Source organism: Heptranchias perlo, chromosome 11, assembly GCF_035084215.1.
Source record: "Heptranchias perlo isolate sHepPer1 chromosome 11, sHepPer1.hap1, whole genome shotgun sequence".
Classification (NCBI taxonomy): Eukaryota; Metazoa; Chordata; class Chondrichthyes; order Hexanchiformes; family Hexanchidae; genus Heptranchias; species Heptranchias perlo.
In genome coordinates, this window is record NC_090335.1 from 15,606,043 (window position 1) to 15,630,697 (window position 24,655).

At 48.2% G+C, this 24,655-nt stretch overlaps 1 protein-coding gene across 5 annotated transcripts in view; it reads right to left on the bottom strand.

Annotated features, from left to right (window-relative positions):
• Positions 1–24,655, bottom strand: part of LOC137327125 (RCC1 and BTB domain-containing protein 1-like) — a 118,425-nt gene that overhangs the window by 69,211 nt on the left and 24,559 nt on the right. For all 5 annotated transcript variants that reach the window (XM_067992599.1, XM_067992597.1, XM_067992600.1 and 2 more), the window contains exons 4-7: positions 16,468–16,634; positions 15,536–15,694; positions 14,220–14,327; positions 5,598–5,740 (exon numbers count right to left, since the gene is read on the bottom strand). In XM_067992599.1, coding sequence (XP_067848700.1) covers positions 5,598–5,740; positions 14,220–14,327; positions 15,536–15,694; positions 16,468–16,634 — 577 coding nt within the window. The remainder of the gene's footprint in view (positions 1–5,597; positions 5,741–14,219; positions 14,328–15,535; positions 15,695–16,467; positions 16,635–24,655) is intronic.

Below are 24,655 nucleotides of genomic sequence, written 5' to 3' on the forward strand. Positions count from 1 at the left end.
GCCCTAAGGGCATAAGAACTACTCAGGAGGGGGAGTTGAAATGGGTCAGGGCAATAATTCCAGGCCAGCCTTCCCTCCCATGCTACCAGCCCCTGGGGCTCGCCCACCGCCCCACACTCAGCCCCTGGGGCTCGCCCACCGCCCCACACTCAGCCCCTGGGGCTCGCCCACCGCCCCACACTCAGCCCCTGGGGCTCGCCCACCGCCCCACACTCAGCCCCTGGGGCTCGCCCACCGCCCCACACTCAGCCCCTGGGGCTCGCCCACCGCCCCACACTCAGCCCCTGGGGCTCGCCCACCGCCCCACACTCAGCCCCTGGGGCTCGCCCACCGCCCCACACTCAGCCCCTGGGGCTCGCCCACCGCCCCACACTCAGCCCCTGGGGCTCGCCCACCGCCCCACACTCAGCCCCTGGGGCTCGCCCACCGCCCCACACTCAGCCCCTGGGGCTCGCCCACCGCCCCACACTCAGCCCCTGGGGCTCGCCCACCGCCCCACACTCAGCCCCTGGGGCTCGCCCCTCCTTCAACACTTCCAGACTTTGGGACTACCCTTTCAGTGTCGCTAGAGCTCAGATCCTCAACTCCCCAGTCCATTCTGGCCCCAATTATCCTTCCCAGTTAGCCATTCCCATATTTCATCCCCCATTCTGTCATCCCATTTTCCCCCTCCCTAGTGTTACCAAATCCCAAAAGTCTCCCTTGCTGCCCTTCCTCTCCACCAATGCTGAACCCCAAGACCTACCAATCCCCAAGATCCCACCTTCACACAGCTACTAAATTCAGGGATCCTCCCCTGTGCTACAAAACTTTAGGACCCTCACTACAATCCCCAGGATGCCTTTCAGTGCTGGTAGATAGGTACCTATATCAAACCTGATACATCTTCCATACTGTCTTGCTGTATACTTTTGGCTTTATAAAAAGGTGAGAATAAAAAGTGTAAATATGTAAAGGAACATGCAATAATAATTCCTGATTCACAGTTTTCCCAATTAAGCTACCAACCAGTTTCAAAACAAGTGTCAATCAATACATTCCCTGTTTTAGCACAGAGTTTACTCAATATATCCACTACTCTATAGAGGGGGAATGCCTTTCTAACTTCAAGGGTAAATTTAGTGCTCCTTGGTCCAACTCAATATAAGAACATAAGAAATAGGAGCAGGAGTAGACCATACGGCCCCTCGAGCCTGCTCTGCCATTCAATAAGATCACGGCTGATCTTCCACCTCAACTCCACCTCCTGCCTGATCCCCATATCCCCTGATTCCCCTAGAGTCCAAAAATCTATTGGTCTCTGTCTTGAATATATTCAATGACTCAGCATCCACAGCCCTCTGGGGTAGAGAATTCCAAAGATTCACAGAGCATGGGTGAAAGAGCTGTCACCCCTGTTGTAGACTATCTCTAACTCTCACTCCCTGCTGCTGGACCCTTCAGTTCTATATTCAACAAATCTTGTACTACACTCATATCCCAAGTTAAATAACCTGTTTGGGTGTACTTTACTAATTTACATGGAATTACATCGAATTTATAGCATAGAAACAGGCCATTTGGTCCAACAGGTCTATGCTTGTGTTTATGCTCTACATGAGCCTCCTCCCACCTTACTTCCTCTCAACCTTATCAATATATCCTCCTATTCCTTTCTCCCTCATGTACTTATCTGGCTTCCCCTGAAATAAATCACATCAAATGAACATAAATATTATAATTTCCTGTCAGCTGCTCTATTTGCATTTAAGTTACAAAAGTGACCTCTGGGGCGCAAACTTATCGACAACCAATGATCAATAGTTGTAATTTATGGATCTCGCATAATAATCCGTGCCAACACTGAGCTAAGCAGCAGTGAACACCCTCCAGTAGCTTTTTTAAAAACATTGAAGATCAGGCAGACCCAAAGGACAACATGATGAATGTGAAGACATCCTTTGCATTGGGGTCCAGCAATGCCTCACATCTGAAGTAAAAATAGTTCAATTTCTCCAAATCTCTAATCGGTCCCAAGTGCCAAAATCATCATTATCTCTCTTCTGTGAAACTTGGCCAAAGCACTGTCCTTTTGAGGGCTTGAGACCTAAATTGAAAATGTGGCTTCATCAATGAGGTGAACAAGATCTTGCCATGGAGAGATTTGAACACAAGGATGAGAATTTTAAATGTGAGGCATTGCTGGACCCCAATGCAAAGGATGTCTTCACATTCATCATGTTGTCCTTTGGGTCTGCCTGATCTTTATGCCTCTTCTTCAAAAAGAGGCAGGCGCGTGACCTGTTCCCACACTACCATCAATGTCTCTGGAGCCTGCAGTCGGGAATGCTAACTACCATCTCAGTATGACTCTGTTGATCATCTCTCTAGTAAAATACTTCAATCTCCACTCAACACAGCTCTAATCAGGGATCGAGTGAGGTGGGGATCAAACGAGTCCCGTTCCCTGGGAACGAGAGCTAGTAGTCTAAAGTGCAGTGTCACCTCACTGTCCTATCGTGCTGCACTACACTATCATTTGTCAAAAGAAAGAACACATAGAAGAGATAGGTTATCTTATATTTAGCATTTTAAACATTCTGCTTTACATACAAAAAACTCACAGAAACTGGTGGACTGGAAAAGACCTACTGGCCCATCCAGCATGTCCCATATAGTTCTGATGTCTTGTACTTCACGATACAGACAGTCCCCACTCACCTGGAGCCAAGTAATCTCCTGGGAGAGGCAAAAAAAGATAAAAACCCAGGCCAAACAGGAGGGAAAAAATCTGGACATTTCTTCTCCGACCCCCCCTTAGGCGATCAAAACTAGTCCAGGAGGCTGCTCTGGCCCTGATTAATGTGATAACCTCGTGTTGTCTGTAAGCTGAACATTTGTTGAGGTTACTAAAACAACGTTAAGAACAGGAGAGGTAATGGGATGGATTCCTGTCTGGATGTTCATCAAAAGCAAACGGGGTTTACAAGGGATGTTGTGGGGACTCTGTGAGAGCATCTTTTCAATGCTTTTATATTCTATGCCATCATGTTTAGTGCTTTACAATTAAGCAAAGGAAAATTTACCAAACCAAACAAATAACCCCTCAAGATACACAAATACCTTCAATTAAAGCAACAATTTTTTTTTTGACAAAACAGTTTAAAAAAATATTTGTTCTCAAGATGTCGGTATTTCTAACTAGGCTGTATTTATTGATCCTTCCCAGTTGGTGGTGGTGGGCCTTCTCCTTGAATTTAAAAAAAAGGGTGAAGAAAGGAACAGGAGTAGGCCATTCAGCCCCTCGAGCCTGTTCTCCCATTCAATTAGATCATGGCTAATCCATATCCCAACTCCATTTCTCACCCTGGTTCCATATCCCTTAATACCCTTGCCTAACAAAAATCTATCAATCTTAGTTTTGAAATTTTCAATTAACCCCCAGCCTCAGCAGCTTTTTAGGGAGAGTTCCAGATTTCCACTACCCTTTGTGTGAAGTAGTGCTAGCGCTAATTTCAAGGTTATGTCCCCTTGTTCTGGACTCCCCCAACAGAGGAAATCGTTTCTCTCTATCTACCCAAAAAATCCTTTAATTATCACAAACACTTCAATTAGATCACCCCTTAATCTTCTATATTTAAGGGAATACAAGCTAAGTTTATGCAACCTGTCCTCATAATTTAACCCTTCTAGCCCCTCCCTTAAAATGGAAAATTTAATTGTAAAGACATAACACCAGACAGCAAACATTTCAGACGCCCTGATTTGCAGCTTGCGTGGTTTGTTTTCTGGATGTTATTCTGCTCGTTGTGGAAGGCTGGAACTCACTTACCTCACCAGCTTTATAAACAGGCAGCTTTAAAATCCTCACTCTCATTTAGAAATTCCTCCATGGCCTGACTGCATCCCACCTCTGCAACCTCCTCCAGCTCTACATTCCTCCACCCTCCTGACACTGGCCCACTATGCGTCCCCTCCCTCTGCATTACTATCAGTGACAGAGTCTTCAGCCATTACGACCCTGTCCTCTGGAAGTTTCCTCTAAAACACCCTCCATCTCGCCAGGTTTATCTCCACTTTCAAAAAAAAAGTCTCTTCAAACAGCAATGAGATAATTAATCAGATAATCTGTTTCAGTGATGTTGGTTGAGAGATAAATATTGGTCAAGACACTGGGGAGAACTCACCTGCTCTTCTTCCAATAGTGCCATGGGATCTTTTACATCCACCTGAGGGGGCAGATGGGAAAGACAACACCTCCGACAGTGCAGCACTCCGTCAATACTGCACTGGAGTGTCAGCCTAGTTTATGTGCTCAAGTCTCTGGAGTGAGGTTTGAACCCACGATCTGACTCAGAGCTGCCACTGAGCCACGGCTGACACCTCTCATCTCTCCTACCCAGTGTCTGTTTCCCTCCCCAATGTGAAGCATCTTGAGATGTTTTGCTATATTAAAAAGGTACTGTACAAGTGCATGTTGTTGTTACTGATGAAAGTATTATGTTCAGGTTATTAGGATTTCCTTCCTGACAACATGTTTCCTTAGCTGAGAGGGCAGGAAAATTAAATAATCAGCATACCGTTCCGCCCCTTGTAGATAAACAGACTTTCCAGTTTATTTATAACCACAGATGTGTAAAGTTGTAAATTTACTTAGGCTTGTAAACATGTGAAAAAATTCTGAACTCTATATGCTAAAAAGGAGAATTACACTAAGCTTATCGTACTCAGTTTTTAAACGTCAGAGGCAAGCGTTCACCCCAAGGCCCAGTTGATAACTGAAGTTCCACCAAATTTGATTTACGTGGCTGCAGTCGTGTATGTCCAGAACATTTTAAACCGATGCTAGACTATAGAATAGGCGAATATTTTAATACGAGGTGACAAATGTGCTGCTTATTCCAGTACAAATACAGTACCAGAGAACATGGTGCAAAGAGGTATTGATCACAAGATAGGTGAAAAAATCTTAATTATACTGAGGATTAATTTGAGTATTTGGGTCATGGAAGGTTGCAGGAAGGTTAAGGGGACTTTTAATAGAGGTGTTTAAAATTATGAAGGGTTTTTAAAAAGAGAGTAATTAAGGAGAAACTGTTTCCACTGGCTGGAGGGTTGGTAACCAGAGGGGAACAGATTTTAGATAATTGGGAAAAAGAACTAGAGAGGAGATGAGGAGAAATTATTTTACGCAGCGAGTTGTTATGATCTGGAATACATTAAAGATAGCTCTTCAATTCAACTTAGAATCATACAGCACAGAAGGAGGCCATTTGGCCCATCGTGCCAGTACCAACTCTTTAAAAGTCCCACTCCCTCGTTCTTTCCGCACAGTCCTGCAAATTTTCTCTTTTCAAGTATATATCCAATTCCCTTTTGAAAGTTACTATTGAATCTGCTTCCATCACCATTTCAGGCAGTGCATTCCAGATCATAACAACTTGCTGCATAAAATAAATTTCTCCTCATTTCCACTATGGTTCTTTTGCCAACTTCTTTTGTGTTAAGTAGCAAGGTCAGGGGGTGGAAGAAAGATTTCTGGACAGTTCTGCTACACAGCAGGCAGCTAATAATACAAAGTGAATTAAATGTTATGCATCAGCAAAAAGCACTATTACCTTTCTTTCTCCAGAATGATCAGCACCGGGACCAGCTGGTTGGTTTTATTCCCAGAGCCCAGCTGCCCGTAAGTATTAGCTCCCCAGGCATATAGCAAGCCCTCATCTGTTAGTGCGAGTGTGTGAGCGTAACCGCAGGCAATCTGTAAGCAAAGTAACATCTATCAGCCACAATAAAGCCTAAGAACACATTGTACAAAATACTGACTGTGCTTAAATACAGAATATTGGTCGACATTCAGGATCTATGGGAGGGCTGAAGAATAATCTTGAAATCACATGGATGTTAAGCTGTTCATAATAATAAATAATAATAATAATAAAAAGACTGAAAAAAAATTAAAACTTTTACCGTCGGATTTCATTTACTGTTATACTCCCGACATGAGAGTAAAAGCAGGAATGGGAATTAATGAATTGCATTTTAGTAAATGTAAAACTTTTGGAAAATGAGATGAAGGCTTCTCTCTACGGTAGACCAAGTGCGATAACTATTGCTTATATTCCCTCTGCTATTGGATTAAGGCACAGCCTGACACACATTTTTAGTTCAGTGCTGTTAGAGCATAAGCAGCCTATTACCTCCCTATAGGCATTACCTCCCGAGAACCAGAGATTGCTGGAAACAAGTTAGACCCCAATCACCACTGCCATCAGTGCTAAATGAATCCGTAGGCTTGGGTCTGTCAAAACCGGACATGACCTCAGCAAGCAAAAAAGCCCAACAGAGTCTCACAATGCAAAGTAAAATCAAGTAGGTGAATTATGAAGTTAATTTTTGCACTAATTTAAATAGTAGATTAATTGCAGTCTACATATGACTACAATATACTTACAACACAATGTTTTCTACTTTCTGTTCTAAATAACACAACTTCTGGGCAATAACTTTTCATCGTGTGGATTCAAGCGCAGAAAGAGCTCCAATCTAACTAGGAGATATTTCAAATTTCTGAGGTCACCCAATAGCTTGGGTCTTCAGACCCTTCAGCGAGCCACTCATCTGATGTCTATAATCCTACAAGGATCACCACAGATCCACATCGCTTCTGGCCCTGGATACTAACCAAGGTAGGAACTTCATGTACATAGCAAATCGGATCCCTACAGAGTCAGAAGACATGGAACAGTGGAGCTCTGTGACTGTGATGAATTGTCCCTCAACCTCTCCTTTGATAGTGTCAACTACACCCGCCACCTCCATGGGACTGTCCTCTCCTGGTTCCACTCCTACCTGTCTGAACACAGCCAGCACGTCGCCGTCAATGGCTTGGCTTCTCTTTCTGCCCATGTAGTCGCTTCCAGATCTATCCTTGGCCTCTTCTCTTCCTCATCTACATGCCGCCTCTCAGTAACATGCTCCACAGACAGAGTCAGCTTCCACATATATGGTGGCAGCACCCAGCTCTACCTCTCCACCAGGTACCCTGACCCCTCCAGTCACCTCTGTGCTGTCAGATGACCAATTCCACATCAATTCGTGAATAAGTAAAAATTTCCTCCAAAGCCCCCGCCACAACTCTGCTCCTTTGCCACTGATTTTATCCATCTCCCTGGTCGCTCAGTTGGGCTGAACCAGGCCTTGGACACCTTGGCATTCTGAACAATCTGGAGCAAAACTTTAAACCCATTTACATCCCATTAATCACGGAGATTGCTTATTTCCACCTCCACAACATTATCTGCCTTGATCCCTACCGTGACCAAAATCCTTATCCAGACTTTTGTCACACCTAGACTTGGGAACACCATCACCTCTAAGTTCCCCTCCAAGTCGCAGATTAGTCAGTCAGTCATATATCTTCGTTCCATCATCACTGGGTCAAAATCTTGGAATTTGTTACCTAACACCATTGTGGGGCACTATCATCACAAGGACTGTAGCAGTTCAAGAAAAAGGCCCACCAACACCATCTCAGGGGCAAATGGGGATGGGCAATAAATGCAGCCTTGCCAGCATCATCCATAACATGAGAACAAAAATAAGACATTTTCTACAATGCCTTCTTCTGGTCTCCCATCCTCCACCCGACACAAGCTTCAGCATATTCAAAACTCTACTGACCACATCCTGCCCTAAACTCAATCACGCTCATCCTTGATAACCTATATTGGCTACTTGTCCCACACAGTGTAAAGTCCTTGTTTTAATTTTCAAATACCTCCATGGCTTTACCCAGCTGATCTCAAGAGCCGCACCTATCTTCTATCTTGCACTCTTTGGTCCTCTGACGCTGGCCCCTTGTGCATTTGCCTTGCCTTTGCCTCACCATTGGTGCTGTGCCTTCAGCTACCTTGGCCCTCTGTGCTTGAATTTCCTCCCTAAATAACCTCTAGCTCTCCACGTTTAAAACAAACATTCTCAAAACCCATCTTTTCCAGCAAGCTTTTGGTCACCTAACTCTCCCACATGCACTTTGGCATCTATTCTTTTATTCCTTTTATGCATTTTGCTTTCCTCCCCATCTGAAGCCCCTCGGGATGTTTTGTACATTAAAGGCGCAATACAAGTGGCAGTTAGTTACCTTTACTTATCTACTAGTTCCATGAAGAAGCTTATCAGTACAAGTGACATCATAGCTCAGAGTGATACTGCAATGAAGAACCTATTGGAGGAAGTGCACTCCAACTCCTATCTATGTTCAAGGGAGACGCGGGATTGTTGTTGAATAGAGAATTACATTGTATTTACGCTTCAAACAGATCTTTTGACCCAACGAGCCTCATCCCACCACCTTACTTCGTCTCACCCCATCTACATATCCTTCGAATCCTTTCTCCCTCATGTACTTATCGATCTTCCCCTTAAATGCATCAAATCAAATGAACGTAAATATTATAATTTCCTGTCAGCTGCCGTGTTTGCCTTTAAGTTACAAAAGTAACCTCTGTGGTACAAGTTTAGTGACAACCAACGGTCATAGGATCATAGAATGATGCAGCACAGGAGACCATTCGTTCAATCACGCCTGCTCTTTGAAAGAGCTGTCCAATTAGTCCCAATCCCCTGCTCTTTCCCCATATCCTTTTTCAAGTTTTTAAATCCAATTCCCTTTTGAAAGTTACGATTGAATCTGCTTCCACCACCCTTTCAGGCAGCGCATTCCAGATCATAACAACTCACTGCGTAAAAATTTCTTTCCTCATCTCCCTTCTGGTTCTTTTGCCAATCACCTTAAATCTGTGACCTCTGGTAACCGACCCTCCTGCTACTGGAAACAGTTTCTCCTTATTTATTCCATCAAAACCGTTCATGATTTTGAACACCTTGATTAAATCTCCCCTTAACCTTCTCTGCTCAAAGGAGAACAATCCCAGATTCACCAGTCTCTCCACAAAACTGAAGTCCCTCATCCCTGGTACCATTCTAGTAAATCTCCTCTGCACCCTCCACAAGGCCTGGACATCCTTCCTAAAGTGTGGCGCCCAGAATTGAACACAGTACTCCAGCTGAGGCCTAACCAGTATTTTATAAAGGTTTAACATAGCTTCCTTGCTTTTGTACTCTATTCCTCTAATAACGCCAAGGATCCCATATGCTTTTTTAAAAAAATATAAAAATAGCCTTCTCAACTTGTCCTGCCACCTTCAAAGATTTGTGAACATACACCCCCAAGTCCCTCTGTTCCTGCACCCACTTTAAAATTGTACCATTTAGTTTATATTGCCTCTCCTCATTCTTCCTTTCAAAATGTATCACTTCACAGTGTTAAATGTCATTTGCCATGTGTCTGCCCATTTCACCAGTCTTTGCCCCTCCTGAAGTCTGTTACTATCCTCCATATTGTTTGTTACATTTCAGAGTTTCATGTCATCTAAAAACATTGAAATTATGCCCTGTATACCCAAATCCAGGTCATTAATATATATCAAAAAGATCGGTGGTCCTAATACCAACCCCCTGGGGACCACCACTGTATATTTTCCTCCAGTCTGAAAAACAACCGTTCACCGCTACTCTCTACTTTCTGTCCCTTAGCCAATTTCGTGTCCACGAAGCCACTGTCCCTTTAATTCCATGAGCTTCAATTTTGCTAACAAGTCTATTATGTGGTAGTTTATCAAACATCCATATACACATCAACCGCACTACCCTCATCAACCCGCTCCGTTACTTCATCAAGAACTCAATCAAGTTAGTCAAACATCCAGTCTGACTATCATTTATTTGCCCATACCTTTCCAAGTCCCAATTAATTTTGTCCCGGATTACTGTCTCAAAGTTTCCCCACCGACGTTGGGCTGACTGGCCTGTAATTGCCAGGTTTATTCCTCTCCCCTTTTTTGCACATGGGTTTAACATTTGCAATCTCCATCCCCATATCTAAGGAGGATTGGATGATTGTGGCCAGAGCCTTTGCAATTTCCACCCTTACTTCCCTAGGCAACCTAGGATGTACCCCATCCAGACCGGGTGACTTTTCTACTTTGAGTACTGCAACCTTTTAAGCACCTCCTTTTTATCTATTTTTACCCTATCCACTATTGCTACTACCTCCACCTTTACTTCTACATTGGCAGCATCCTCTGCTCTAGTGAAGACAGATGCAAAGTACTCATTTAGTATCTCAGCCATGCCCTTTACCTATACAAGGTCTCCTTTTTGGTCCCTGATTGGCCCCACCCTTCTATTATTTATATGTTTTTTTATAAAAGACTTTTATGTTAGCCACTAATCTAGTCTCATACTCTCTCTTTGGCCCTTTTATTCCCTTTTTTAGATTTTTGTACTTTCTGCATTCAGCTTGGTTCTCTACGGAGTTATGAACGTTACATGTGTCATAAGCCTCCTTTTTCTGTTTCATTTTAATCTCTATATCTTCAGCCATCCAGGGAGATCCAGCTTTGGATGCACTTCCTTTTTCCCTTGTGGGAATGTGTCTACTCTGTACCCGAACCATCTCCTCTTTGAAGGCCTCTCATGACTCAATTACTGTTTTGCCTACCAATTTTTGATTCCAATCCACCAGGGCAAGATCCCTTTTCAACTCACTGAAATTAGCCCTCCTCCAGTTAAGTATTTTTACACTTGATTGTTCCTTGTCATTTTCCATAACTATTCTAAACCTAATTATATTATGATCGCTGTTCCCCAAATGCTCCCCATGTTCCACTTGCCGCACTTCACTGCCCAGAACTAGATCCAGCACTGCTTCCTTCCTCGTTGGGCTGGAAACACACTGTTCCAGAAAGTTCTCTTATACGCATTTCAGGAATTCCTCGCCCTCCTTACCCTTTACACTGTTACTATCCCAGTCTATATTAGGATGATTGAAGTCCCCGATTATCACTACTCTACAGTTCTTGCATCTTTCTGTAATTTGCCAGCAAATTTTCTCCTCTATCTCCTTCCCACTATTTGGTGGCCTATAGCATACACCCAGTAGCGTAATAGCTCCTCAATTGTTCCTTAATTCTAACCAAATAGATTCTATCTTTGACCCCTCAACTACATCATCTCTTTCCAGTGCTGTAATAGTTTCTTTGAACAACACTGCCACCCAACCCCCTTCCTCCTTTCCTTTCCTTCCCTGAATACCTTGTAGTCAGGAATATTAAGTTCCCAAACCTCCCCTTTGAGCCAGGTCTCTGTTATTGCCACTGTATCATAGTCCATGTGGTGACTTGTTCCTGCAGCTCACCAACCTTATTTACCACATTACGTGCATTTACGCACATGCACTCCAAAATTCATCTTAGATTGCCTCGCGTTTGCCCCCTGTTTGATCCCTCCTATTTCTGAACTATTCTTTCCTCTAGTGCTATTTGTCTCTCCCAGTCCTCTCTGCACCTTGTTTCTCCTCATGTTTCATCCTGGTGCCTATCCCCCTGCCAAATTAGTTTAAACTCTCCCCCACAGCACTAGTTAACCTCCCCGGGAGGCCATTGGTCCCAGCTCTGTTGAACTGCAACCCATCCATCTTGAACCAGTCCCTCCTTCCCCAGAACTGGTCCCAATTCCTCAGGAATCTGAAGCCCTCCATCCTGCACCATTTCTCCAGCCGCCGTTAACCTGTCTTATCCCACTATTCCTGCATTCATTCACTCGCGCGTGGCACTGGGAGTAAACTAGAGAATATTGCCTTTGAGGTACTTTTTTTTTAAAAAAGGATCCTCTCTAGTTCCTGAAACTCTGACTGCAGAACGTCAACCCTTTCCTTCCTATGTCATTGGTTCCCACAGTTCAACAGTTGGATCTCACATAATACTCTGTGCTAACATTGACCGAAGCAGCAGTGAGCACTTACTTCAACCAGTTACTCGATATTTATGCAACGCAATCTTTTTATGGTGCATTCAGATTTGCTACAGTCCATATTGTCTCTATACTCTATAAGAAGTCACGTTAACAGTATGAATAAAAAAAACCCCAACAGGTTGAAGTTCAGTGCTTGAAACAAGCTCAAACGGAATATACTGCATCACCTGATTCTAAAGACTTTTTAATATCAAATGGTTCAGTATTTTCTTCTTCCTGTCAAACCTGCAACCTGAAATGAACTGCACATTTACTAAGAGGGATTGTGAACTTGAGTCTGACCACTTGTAGCTAACTTAGCATAAATGCTTTTAAAATACTGTAAACAAGAGATTTGCCTGTCGCACAGATAATCAGTGCTTTAAATATAAAGCATTATTGATCGGGAATATAAATTTTATTGTGCCAATTATTAACATTCTGGTTGGTGAACGTTACACCACATGAGGGGCTGGTTAAGTATTTTATTCTGCTCAAGATCTGCTTTCCCAGCATGAAACATGACAGAACATTTATTACCACTTTAATACATAATTGTTGCATTGAGTTACAGGTTGTTAAAAGCACTTTAATGAAACATCTCTCAGACTGAATTTCTCATTCAAATTACCCATGCTACCTATGGGCTTAGTAGAAAAGGACTGTGTCAAGATTTACTTTAAGAGAAGTGCTGTCCCATTAATTTACACTGGTAAATGAAATCATATATTGGAACATCTTCAGTATCAGCAGAGTTTCGCTTTATCAAAGCTCAGGTTCCACTGTAATGAAACATACAGCTATCAAAAACAAATAAATGAGCACTTAATCCATGTATTCCTGAATACACTATAAAAAGTCTAATTTGAATAGCAGCATTTGTCTCATGGGAATTTGTAAAATGGAGGTGAATTAAAAAGTCGTAAGCTTTCTGAAATGTAATCAAAATATCAACCTCTGCTGTGCAGAAAATGCAGTTGGACATCATTGAATAAAATGAAGTTTATAATAAACTGCACTCAACCCGGCACAATGGTTAAAATTGGAACAGTGAGTGACATCAGCATACCTTCTGGAAACAGTAACGACAGTGGAAACCATTCCAAAAGCACTCCGAAATGTCAGGTACCACCACCACTGTATATTCTCCTCCCCACAAGGGAAGCAGGATGACAAAGAAAACCAATAAAGCTTCCACTTTAGGAAACTAAAGCTGCTGCAGCTCCACAGCAACATTTCAGAAATACATTTTTTATTCTGCTAAATTTCAATCAAAGAAAAAAGGACTGAAGGGTTCAGACAGGTGGAAGTCATTTGGTATGTTTGGCAAAAACATTTTTCTTTCCAAAAAACTTGATAAGAGGAGAAGTCGGCATTATAGTGAAGATTGAGTGTTTGAAGGGATGTTGATGGGGCAACCCATCGACCTTTAATAAAGAAATTTAGGGACAAAGATTTTTCAATTCACTGGAGTACACATTTGCAGACAGAAGCTCAGAGCATGTTAAGAGTGACATTTATTGATCGCCATGTAGGCAATTGAAACCACGAAAAACTTGCCCATCATTAGTGGTACTATGATACATAAAAGGACCAGTCAAAAATATTTTAATACAGTCATAATATAACATATTACTAACTACAAGGTACTATTGCTAAAAGTCATGTTTGTCTTGATTTTGTAAATTAATTGAAAAGATGATTTTTTGTTATGCTTTTAAACAATTTCTCATGACAATGTTATCTTTATTTACTTCCATTTCACAACAATGATTGTTTTTCTGCAGTTCATATTTGAATTTATTCCAATGTATTACCATCATCCAGGCTGCACAAATGTGCATTGCTTCCACTCAACAGCTATTAGCCCATTTTTGCTTATATTTATTAAAAATTCAGTCATGAGACTTAAAACTGGGGACAATGATGGTAAAATAATACAACAAATGTACAAGAAGAGCTGATTGACTCTCACCATTCTGGGCACGGAAGCTGAAATAAGCACACAATTAAATGCCAAAATGCTTTCAAGCTATCATACTCTGTTTAACCTTGTATCTAGAAAAAGCCAGCTGCATTGATTCATTTTACCACACTTGCTAACTTGTAAAGCTAACTGTGTTTAAAGCACAGTGGTATACGAATTGTAATGTCCCTAAACAAATGACCCTTTGTGTGATTTTAAAAAGCTATCCCACTTTATGGGATGCAATGCAATACTTTTCTCAATATGCAACTAATCTTTCAGGCTGGTTCTTAACTGCATTAACATTATTTAACAGACGAATCAGGAATCCAGGCATGCCACAGTAGGCAAACAAAGTTGCTTTCTATAAACAAACAAAGCAGCTCACTGTCTGGAGAGCTTACACTCGAGTACTTACCTGAAGGACACACATTCCTTGTAATGCAGACAGCCTGCAAGGAGTAAGTTGGTTTCCATTAATTCCTGTTCCCAGTTGACCACTGCCATTGTAACCCCAACTATACACCTGTAATGTAGAAGGCAAACATATAGAATCATATAGCATTGAAGGGGGCATTCAGCCCACTGTGCCGGCTCTTTGAAAGAGCTATCCAATTAGTCACACTTTCCCCATAGCCCTGCATTTTTTTCCTTTTCAAGTATATTTCCAATTCCTTTTTGAAAGTTATTATTCAATCTGCCTCCTCCACTCTTTCAGGCAGTGCATTCCAGATCATAACGCGCTGCATAATAAAATGTCTCAACTTCCCTCTGGTTCTTTTGCCAACTACCTTAAATCTGTGTCCTCTGGTTACTGACCCCCCAAACAGTGGGAAACAGTTTCTCCTTATTGTTCTATCAAAACCCTTCATAATTTTGAACACCTCTATTAAATCTCCCCTTCTCTGCTCTAAGGAGAACAATCCCAGCTTCTCCAGTCTCTACATATCTGTAACTATCCACTGCCTGGACAAATCCACCCAATAAAATTGAAGTGTAATCACTGCTGCAGGGTCAAAATCCTGGAACTCCCTTCCTAACAGCACTGTGGGAGAACCTTCACCACACGGACTGCAGCGGTTCAAGAAGGCGGCTCACCACCGCCTTCTCAAGGGCAATTAGGGATGGGCAATAAATGCCGGCCTCGCCAGCGACGCCCACATCCCATGAACGAATAAAAACAAATGTAGGGAAACACGACAGCCAGTTTGCACACAGCAAGGTCTCACGAACAGCAACATGATAACGTCCAGATAATCTGTTTGTTTTAGTGATGTTGATTGAGGGAGCTTATCGGCCAGGACACCGGAGGAAACTCCCCTGCTCTTCTTCGAAAAAATGCCGTGGGAACTCTTCCGAAAGACGACACCTCTGACAGTGCAGCACTCCCCAAGACTCGTACAATCTTCTCACTCATACAATCTTGCAACCCACTAATTATTCTGTGCAGCATCTTACCCCAAGTGGTTTTGTGTTCTACAGATTATGGACCTCCTACTGAGAGAAAACACCCTGACTGCTCTTTACCATTAGCACTAACTCAGTAACTGAACCTGAGGGAAAACTAGTGCCGGTTCCACCCACCCGTGTTAAGCTAGGGTAATACCAGTATAAAACCCAGAAGCAAAATTTTCACATCACTGCCAAACGCAATGCCTTCATCACCCTTACCGGGACACAAGCAAGGCAACAAATGAACGTCGGCTAGCATATTGGGTAGCAAAGAATACTTACCTCTCCATTGTCTGCTACAGCCATGGAGGATATCTGACCGCAGGCGATAGTAACAACCCTCTTGCTCTGCAAACAGTGTGCTACTTTCCGTGGCGTTGCCTGGTTTGCAGTAGATCCTGATCCAACTTGTCCACAGTTATTGTAACCCCAGGAATAAACCTGTTGCCAAAGCAAATGTAGAAGAGAGAACACTCAAAAAAACAATTGTGCAAAAACAGCTGGGTCATATAGCCAAGTATAAAATGGAATTAACTCTACCATATGCAGCAGACTCTCAAATATCTTGGGACCAGAAGTTGCCATGTGTGAAGTGCCTGCAACTTTCGAGACACTGTAATTTTCCAAGGATTAAACAATGCTTTAGCTAATGGAAACAAACTCAATGTCCCGTACATATATGTGCTCTGTACTGTAATACAGTATTTGAAAAGGGACATACTCAACAAAAACAAATGTGATATATATCTACAACACTGCACATTATACATTCAGTTGACTGGTCAGTTCAGAGTGTGTGTGTGTGTGTGTGTGTGTGTGTGCGTGCGCGTGCGCATTTTCACTATGTGCCTGTACTTTCCTATGTGTGCGCACGCCTGTACTTTTCTGTACTTGGGGAACCCCTCAGTTCTGGTATCATCCCTGCATATCTTTTTTTGCACCTTCTCCAATGCTTCTATATCCTTTTTATAATATGTAGACTAGAACTGTGCACAGTACTCCAAGTTTGGACTAGCCAAGGTTCTATACAAGTTTAACAAAAATTCAAAACTCAAACCCACTCAGATTTTGTTTTATAACCTACATTATGTATTGCATTTTATAAAGGTTGATATTTTACAGCTATAAATGAAATTATATGCATAGATAAAGTTACATTATTAAATGAATAACAGAGACTGTTAACACATTTCACTTAAAAGGTTAGCTCTCACCTCCCCTTCTGTTGTTAGGATCATTGAATGATTGGAGCCACAAGCTACCTCTGCTGCCTTCTTGTCATACAACATGCTAGAAACAAGGAAAGGCAACGAGCCCTGACCAGTTGTTCCATTACCCAGCTGGCCATAACTGTTGAGGCCCCAGGAATAGGTTTCTCCATCTGTAAAATAGGACAGTATTTTTTTGGAAGTGACTGATAAGCTCCAAAGGCTACCTGAAGATCATAGCAACAGATCCTGCTCTTTTCTCAAAATCCAGAAATCTTTTTTGTGTTCCAAATAGACACCAGCCAGGCTTGCGTTTGGTAGTTCATTTAAAAGACATGAGATGCCCTATCAGGATCTACCCTGAACAATAACTGGTTCCACCCAGCCATTTCCCCAATCCCACACTGCCTAAGTGCAAAATTGTCAGTTTCCACTGTTGCAACCAGATCATGGCTCCAGGAATCAGCTACCGGCACGAGGCAAAGTGACCGCCTCAGTGCATCGGCACGAGGCAAAGTGACCGCCTCAGTGCATCGGCACGAGGCAAAGTGACCGCCTCAGTGCATCGGCACGAGGCAAAGTGACCGCCTCAGTGCATCGGCACGAGGCAAAGTGACCGCCTCAGTGCATCGGCACGAGGCAAAGTGACCGCCTCAGTGCATCGGCACGAGGCAAAGTGACCGCCTCAGTGCATCGGCACGAGGCAAAGTGACCGCCTCAGTGCATCGGCACGAGGCAAAGTGACCGCCTCAGTGCATCGGCACGAGGCAAAGTGACCGCCTCAGTGCATCGGCACGAGGCAAAGTGACCGCCTCAGTGCATCGGCACGAGGCAAAGTGACCGCCTCAGTGCATCGGCACGAGGCAAAGTGACCGCCTCAGTGCATCGGCACGAGGCAAAGTGACCGCCTCAGTGCATCGGCACGAGGCAAAGTGACCGCCTCAGTGCATCGGCACGAGGCAAAGTGACCGCCTCAGTGCATCGGCACGAGGCAAAGTGACCGCCTCAGTGCATCGGCACGAGGCAAAGTGACCGCCTCAGTGCATCGGCACGAGGCAAAGTGACCGCCTCAGTGCATCGGCACGAGGCAAAGTGACCGCCTCAGTGCATCGGCACGAGGCAAAGTGACCGCCTCAGTGCATCGGCACGAGGCAAAGTGACCGCCTCAGTGCATCGGCACGAGGCAAAGTGACCGCCTCAGTGCATCGGCACGAGGCAAAGTGACCGCCTCAGTGCATCGGCACGAGGCAAAGTGACCGCCTCAGTGCATCGGCACGAGGCAAAGTGACCGCCTCAGTGCATCGGCACGAGGCAAAGTGACCGCCTCAGTGCATCGGCACGAGGCAAAGTGACCGCCTCAGTGCATCGGCACGAGGCAAAGTGACCGCCTCAGTGCATCGGCACGAGGCAAAGTGACCGCCTCAGTGCATCGGCACGAGGCAAAGTGACCGCCTCAGTGCATCGGCACGAGGCAAAGTGACCGCCTCAGTGCATCGGCACGAGGCAAAGTGACCGCCTCAGTGCATCGGCACGAGGCAAAGTGACCGCCTCAGTGCATCGGCACGAGGCAAAGTGACCGCCTCAGTGCATCGGCACGAGGCAAAGTGACCGCCTCAGTGCATCGGCACGAGGCAAAGTGACCGCCTCAGTGCATCGGCACGAGGCAAAGTGACCGCCTCAGTGCATCGGCACGAGGCAAAGTGACCGCCTCAGTGCATCGGCACGAGGCAAAGTGACCGCCTCAGTGCATCGGCACGAGGCAAAGTGACCGCCTCAGTGCATCGGCACGAGGCAAAGTGACCGCCTCAGTGCATCGGCACGAGGCAAAGTGACCGCCTCAGTGCATCGGCACGAGGCAAAGTGACCGCCTCAGTGCATCGGCACGAGGCAAAGTGACCGCCTCAGTGCATCGGCACGAGGCAAAGTGACCGCCTCAGTGCATCGGCACGAGGCAAAGTGACCGCCTCAGTGCATCGGCACGAGGCAAAGTGACCGCCTCAGTGCATCGGCACGAGGCAAAGTGACCGCCTCAGTGCATCGGCACGAGGCAAAGTGACCGCCTCAGTGCATCGGCACGAGGCAAAGTGACCGCCTCAGTGCATCGGCACGAGGCAAAGTGACCGCCTCAGTGCATCGGCACGAGGCAAAGTGACCGCCTCAGTGCATCGGCACGAGGCAAAGTGACCGCCTCAGTGCATCGGCACGAGGCAAAGTGACCGCCTCAGTGCATCGGCACGAGGCAAAGTGACCGCCTCAGTGCATCGGCACGAGGCAAAGTGACCGCCTCAGTGCATCGGCACGAGGCAAAGTGACCGCCTCAGTGCATCGGCACGAGGCAAAGTGACCGCCTCAGTGCATCGGCACGAGGCAAAGTGACCGCCTCAGTGCATCGGCACGAGGCAAAGTGACCGCCTCAGTGCATCGGCACGAGGCAAAGTGACCGCCTCAGTGCATCGGCACGAGGCAAAGTGACCGCCTCAGTGCATCGGCACGAGGCAAAGTGACCGCCTCAGTGCATCGGCACGAGGCAAAGTGACCGCCTCAGTGCATCGGCACGAGGCAAAGTGACCGCCTCAGTGCATCGGCACGAGGCAAAGTGACCGCCTCAGTGCATCGGCACGAGGCAAAGTGACCGCCTCAGTGCATCGGCACGAGGCAAAGTGACCGCCTCAGTGCATCGGCACGAGGCAAAGTGACCGCCTCAGTGCATCGGCACGAGGCAAAGTGACCGCCTCAGTGCATCGGCACGAGGCAAAGTGACCGCCTCAGTGCATCGGCACGAGGCAAAGTGACCGCCTCAGTGCATCGGCACGAGGCAAAGTGACCGCCTCAGTGCATCGGCACGAGGCAAAGTGACCGCCTCAGTGCATCGGCACGAGGCAAAGTGACCGCCTCAGTGCATCGGCACGAGGCAAAGTGACCGCCTCAGTGCATCGGCACGAGGCAAAGTGACCGCCTCAGTGCATCGGCACGAGGCAAAGTGACCGCCTCAGTGCATCGGCACGAGGCAAAGTGACCGCCTCAGTGCATCGGCACGAGGCAAAGTGACCGCCTCAGTGCATCGGCACGAGGCAAAGTGACCGCCTCAGTGCATCGGCACGAGGCAAAGTGACCGCCTCAGTGCATCGGCACGAGGCAAAGTGACCGCCTCAGTGCATCGGCACGAGGCAAAGTGACCGCCTCAGTGCATCGGCACGAGGCAAAGTGACCGCCTCAGTGCATCGGCACGAGGCAAAGTGACCGCCTCAGTGCATCGGCACGAGGCAAAGTGACCGCCTCAGTGCATCGGCACGAGGCAAAGTGACCGCCTCAGTGCATCGGCACGAGGCAAAGTGACCGCCTCAGTGCATCGGCACGAGGCAAAGTGACCGCCTCAGTGCATCGGCACGAGGCAAAGTGACCGCCTCAGTGCATCGGCACGAGCAAAGTGACCGCCTCAGTGCATCGGCACGAGGCAAAGTGACCGCCTCAGTGCATCGGCACGAGGCAAAGTGACCGCCTCAGTGCATCGGCACGAGGCAAAGTGACCGCCTCAGTGCATCGGCACGAGGCAAAGTGACCGCCTCAGTGCATCGGCACGAGGCAAAGTGACCGCCTCAGTGCATCGGCACGAGGCAAAGTGACCGCCTCAGTGCATCGGCACGAGGCAAAGTGACCGCCTCAGTGCATCGGCACGAGGCAAAGTGACCGCCTCAGTGCATCGGCACGAGGCAAAGTGACCGCCTCAGTGCATCGGCACGAGGCAAAGTGACCGCCTCAGTGCATCGGCACGAGGCAAAGTGACCGCCTCAGTGCATCGGCACGAGGCAAAGTGACCGCCTCAGTGCATCGGCACGAGGCAAAGTGACCGCCTCAGTGCATCGGCACGAGGCAAAGTGACCGCCTCAGTGCATCGGCACGAGGCAAAGTGACCGCCTCAGTGCATCGGCACGAGGCAAAGTGACCGCCTCAGTGCATCGGCACGAGGCAAAGTGACCGCCTCAGTTGCATCGGCACGAGGCAAAGTGACCGCCTCAGTGCATCGGCACGAGGCAAAGTGACCGCCTCAGTGCATCGGCACGAGGCAAAGTGACCGCCTCAGTGCATCGGCACGAGGCAAAGTGACCGCCTCAGTGCATCGGCACGAGGCAAAGTGACCGCCTCAGTGCATCGGCACGAGGCAAAGTGACCGCCTCAGTGCATCGGCACGAGGCAAAGTGACCGCCTCAGTGCATCGGCACGAGGCAAAGTGACCGCCTCAGTGCATCGGCACGAGGCAAAGTGACCGCCTCAGTGCATCGGCACGAGGCAAAGTGACCGCCTCAGTGCATCGGCACGAGGCAAAGTGACCGCCTCAGTGCATCGGCACGAGGCAAAGTGACCGCCTCAGTGCATCGGCACGAGGCAAAGTGACCGCCTCAGTGCATCGGCACGAGGCAAAGTGACCGCCTCAGTGCATCGGCACGAGGCAAAGTGACCGCCTCAGTGCATCGGCACGAGGCAAAGTGACCGCCTCAGTGCATCGGCACGAGGCAAAGTGACCGCCTCAGTGCATCGGCACGAGGCAAAGTGACCGCCTCAGTGCATCGGCACGAGGCAAAGTGACCGCCTCAGTGCATCGGCACGAGGCAAAGTGACCGCCTCAGTGCATCGGCACGAGGCAAAGTGACCGCCTCAGTGCATCGGCACGAGGCAAAGTGACCGCCTCAGTGCATCGGCACGAGGCAAAGTGACCGCCTCAGTGCATCGGCACGAGGCAAAGTGACCGCCTCAGTGCATCGGCACGAGGCAAAGTGACCGCCTCAGTGCATCGGCACGAGGCAAAGTGACCGCCTCAGTGCATCGGCACGAGGCAAAGTGACCGCCTCAGTGCATCGGCACGAGGCAAAGTGACCGCCTCAGTGCATCGGCACGAGGCAAAGTGACCGCCTCAGTGCATCGGCACGAGGCAAAGTGACCGCCTCAGTGCATCGGCACGAGGCAAAGTGACCGCCTCAGTGCATCGGCACGAGGCAAAGTGACCGCCTCAGTGCATCGGCACGAGGCAAAGTGACCGCCTCAGTGCATCGGCACGAGGCAAAGTGACCGCCTCAGTGCATCGGCACGAGGCAAAGTGACCGCCTCAGTGCATCGGCACGAGGCAAAGTGACCGCCTCAGTGCATCGGCACGAGGCAAAGTGACCGCCTCAGTGCATCGGCACGAGGCAAAGTGACCGCCTCAGTGCATCGGCACGAGGCAAAGTGACCGCCTCAGTGCATCGGCACGAGGCAAAGTGACCGCCTCAGTGCATCGGCACGAGGCAAAGTGACCGCCTCAGTGCATCGGCACGAGGCAAAGTGACCGCCTCAGTGCATCGGCACGAGGCAAAGTGACCGCCTCAGTGCATCGGCACGAGGCAAAGTGACCGCCTCAGTGCATCGGCACGAGGCAAAGTGACCGCCTCAGTGCATCGGCACGAGGCAAAGTGACCGCCTCAGTGCATCGGCACGAGGCAAAGTGACCGCCTCAGTGCATCGGCACGAGGCAAAGTGACCGCCTCAGTGCATCGGCACGAGGCAAAGTGACCGCCTCAGTGCATCGGCACGAGGCAAAGTGACCGCCTCAGTGCATCGGCACGAGGCAAAGTGACCGCCTCAGTGCATCGGCACGAGGCAAAGTGACCGCCTCAGTGCATCGGCACGAGGCAAAGTGACCGCCTCAGTGCATCGGCACGAGGCAAAGTGACCGCCTCAGTGCATCGGCACGAGGCAAAGTGACCGCCTCAGTGCATCGGCACGAGGCAAAGTGACCGCCTCAGTGCATCGGCACGAGGCAAAGTGACCGCCTCAGTGCATCGGCACGAGGCAAAGTGACCGCCTCAGTGCATCGGCACGAGGCAAAGTGACCGCCTCAGTGCATCGGCACGAGGCAAAGTGACCGCCTCAGTGCATCGGCACGAGGCAAAGTGACCGCCTCAGTGCATCGGCACGAGGCAAAGTGACCGCCTCAGTGCATCGGCACGAGGCAAAGTGACCGCCTCAGTGCATCGGCACGAGGCAAAGTGACCGCCTCAGTGCATCGGCACGAGGCAAAGTGACCGCCTCAGTGCATCGGCACGAGGCAAAGTGACCGCCTCAGTGCATCGGCACGAGGCAAAGTGACCGCCTCAGTGCATCGGCACGAGGCAAAGTGACCGCCTCAGTGCATCGGCACGAGGCAAAGTGACCGCCTCAGTGCATCGGCACGAGGCAAAGTGACCGCCTCAGTGCATCGGCACGAGGCAAAGTGACCGCCTCAGTGCATCGGCACGAGGCAAAGTGACCGCCTCAGTGCATCGGCACGAGGCAAAGTGACCGCCTCAGTGCATCGGCACGAGGCAAAGTGACCGCCTCAGTGCATCGGCACGAGGCAAAGTGACCGCCTCAGTGCATCGGCACGAGGCAAAGTGACCGCCTCAGTGCATCGGCACGAGGCAAAGTGACCGCCTCAGTGCATCGGCACGAGGCAAAGTGACCGCCTCAGTGCATCGGCACGAGGCAAAGTGACCGCCTCAGTGCATCGGCACGAGGCAAAGTGACCGCCTCAGTGCATCGGCACGAGGCAAAGTGACCGCCTCAGTGCATCGGCACGAGGCAAAGTGACCGCCTCAGTGCATCGGCACGAGGCAAAGTGACCGCCTCAGTGCATCGGCACGAGGCAAAGTGACCGCCTCAGTGCATCGGCACGAGGCAAAGTGACCGCCTCAGTGCATCGGCACGAGGCAAAGTGACCGCCTCAGTGCATCGGCACGAGGCAAAGTGACCGCCTCAGTGCATCGGCACGAGGCAAAGTGACCGCCTCAGTGCATCGGCACGAGGCAAAGTGACCGCCTCAGTGCATCGGCACGAGGCAAAGTGACCGCCTCAGTGCATCGGCACGAGGCAAAGTGACCGCCTCAGTGCATCGGCACGAGGCAAAGTGACCGCCTCAGTGCATCGGCACGAGGCAAAGTGACCGCCTCAGTGCATCGGCACGAGGCAAAGTGACCGCCTCAGTGCATCGGCACGAGGCAAAGTGACCGCCTCAGTGCATCGGCACGAGGCAAAGTGACCGCCTCAGTGCATCGGCACGAGGCAAAGTGACCGCCTCAGTGCATCGGCACGAGGCAAAGTGACCGCCTCAGTGCATCGGCACGAGGCAAAGTGACCGCCTCAGTGCATCGGCACGAGGCAAAGTGACCGCCTCAGTGCATCGGCACGAGGCAAAGTGACCGCCTCAGTGCATCGGCACGAGGCAAAGTGACCGCCTCAGTGCATCGGCACGAGGCAAAGTGACCGCCTCAGTGCATCGGCACGAGGCAAAGTGACCGCCTCAGTGCATCGGCACGAGGCAAAGTGACCGCCTCAGTGCATCGGCACGAGGCAAAGTGACCGCCTCAGTGCATCGGCACGAGGCAAAGTGACCGCCTCAGTGCATCGGCACGAGGCAAAGTGACCGCCTCAGTGCATCGGCACGAGGCAAAGTGACCGCCTCAGTGCATCGGCACGAGGCAAAGTGACCGCCTCAGTGCATCGGCACGAGGCAAAGTGACCGCCTCAGTGCATCGGCACGAGGCAAAGTGACCGCCTCAGTGCATCGGCACGAGGCAAAGTGACCGCCTCAGTGCATCGGCACGAGGCAAAGTGACCGTGAATCGCGGTTTGTAGGCTTGAGCCAACATACTGGGTTAGCAAGTGAGACTCCAGCAGAGAACTCTAGTGCAGTACAGCTAATCCCAATAGTTCCAAAGGAACAGCTGCAGGTTTGATGAAGAACAGGGCAAAGAAACTACCACACAGAGTACTTATCCCCTTCCCAGCAGAATCAGCCATTTTATGGACAGTATTGACTTCAAATGGCTTGATGGGATTGATAACAGGCATATATAAAGGTTTCGACTTCTACCTTAAAATGAAATATACTTGCACATTGATACCAGCCCCTAATCTAGATGTTATTCCCAATTAATAGTATGTTAACGGCTGGCAAAATGGTTTTGGCCTCATTATTGTTGGAGGTATAACTACCAGCTAAACAGTTGCAAACTTAAAGTTTACAAGCGCACAATCCTATGTGTGCAATCCCCTCCCACCCAGCAATATAAACAAAGGAGTCCAAGCTTGTACAGCAATAAAAATGTAGCTTTTGAATCTGGTCTGACAGACAATTTTTTTGCAGAACCTCAAACATATATTTTTTTAAATTAACATTATTCTT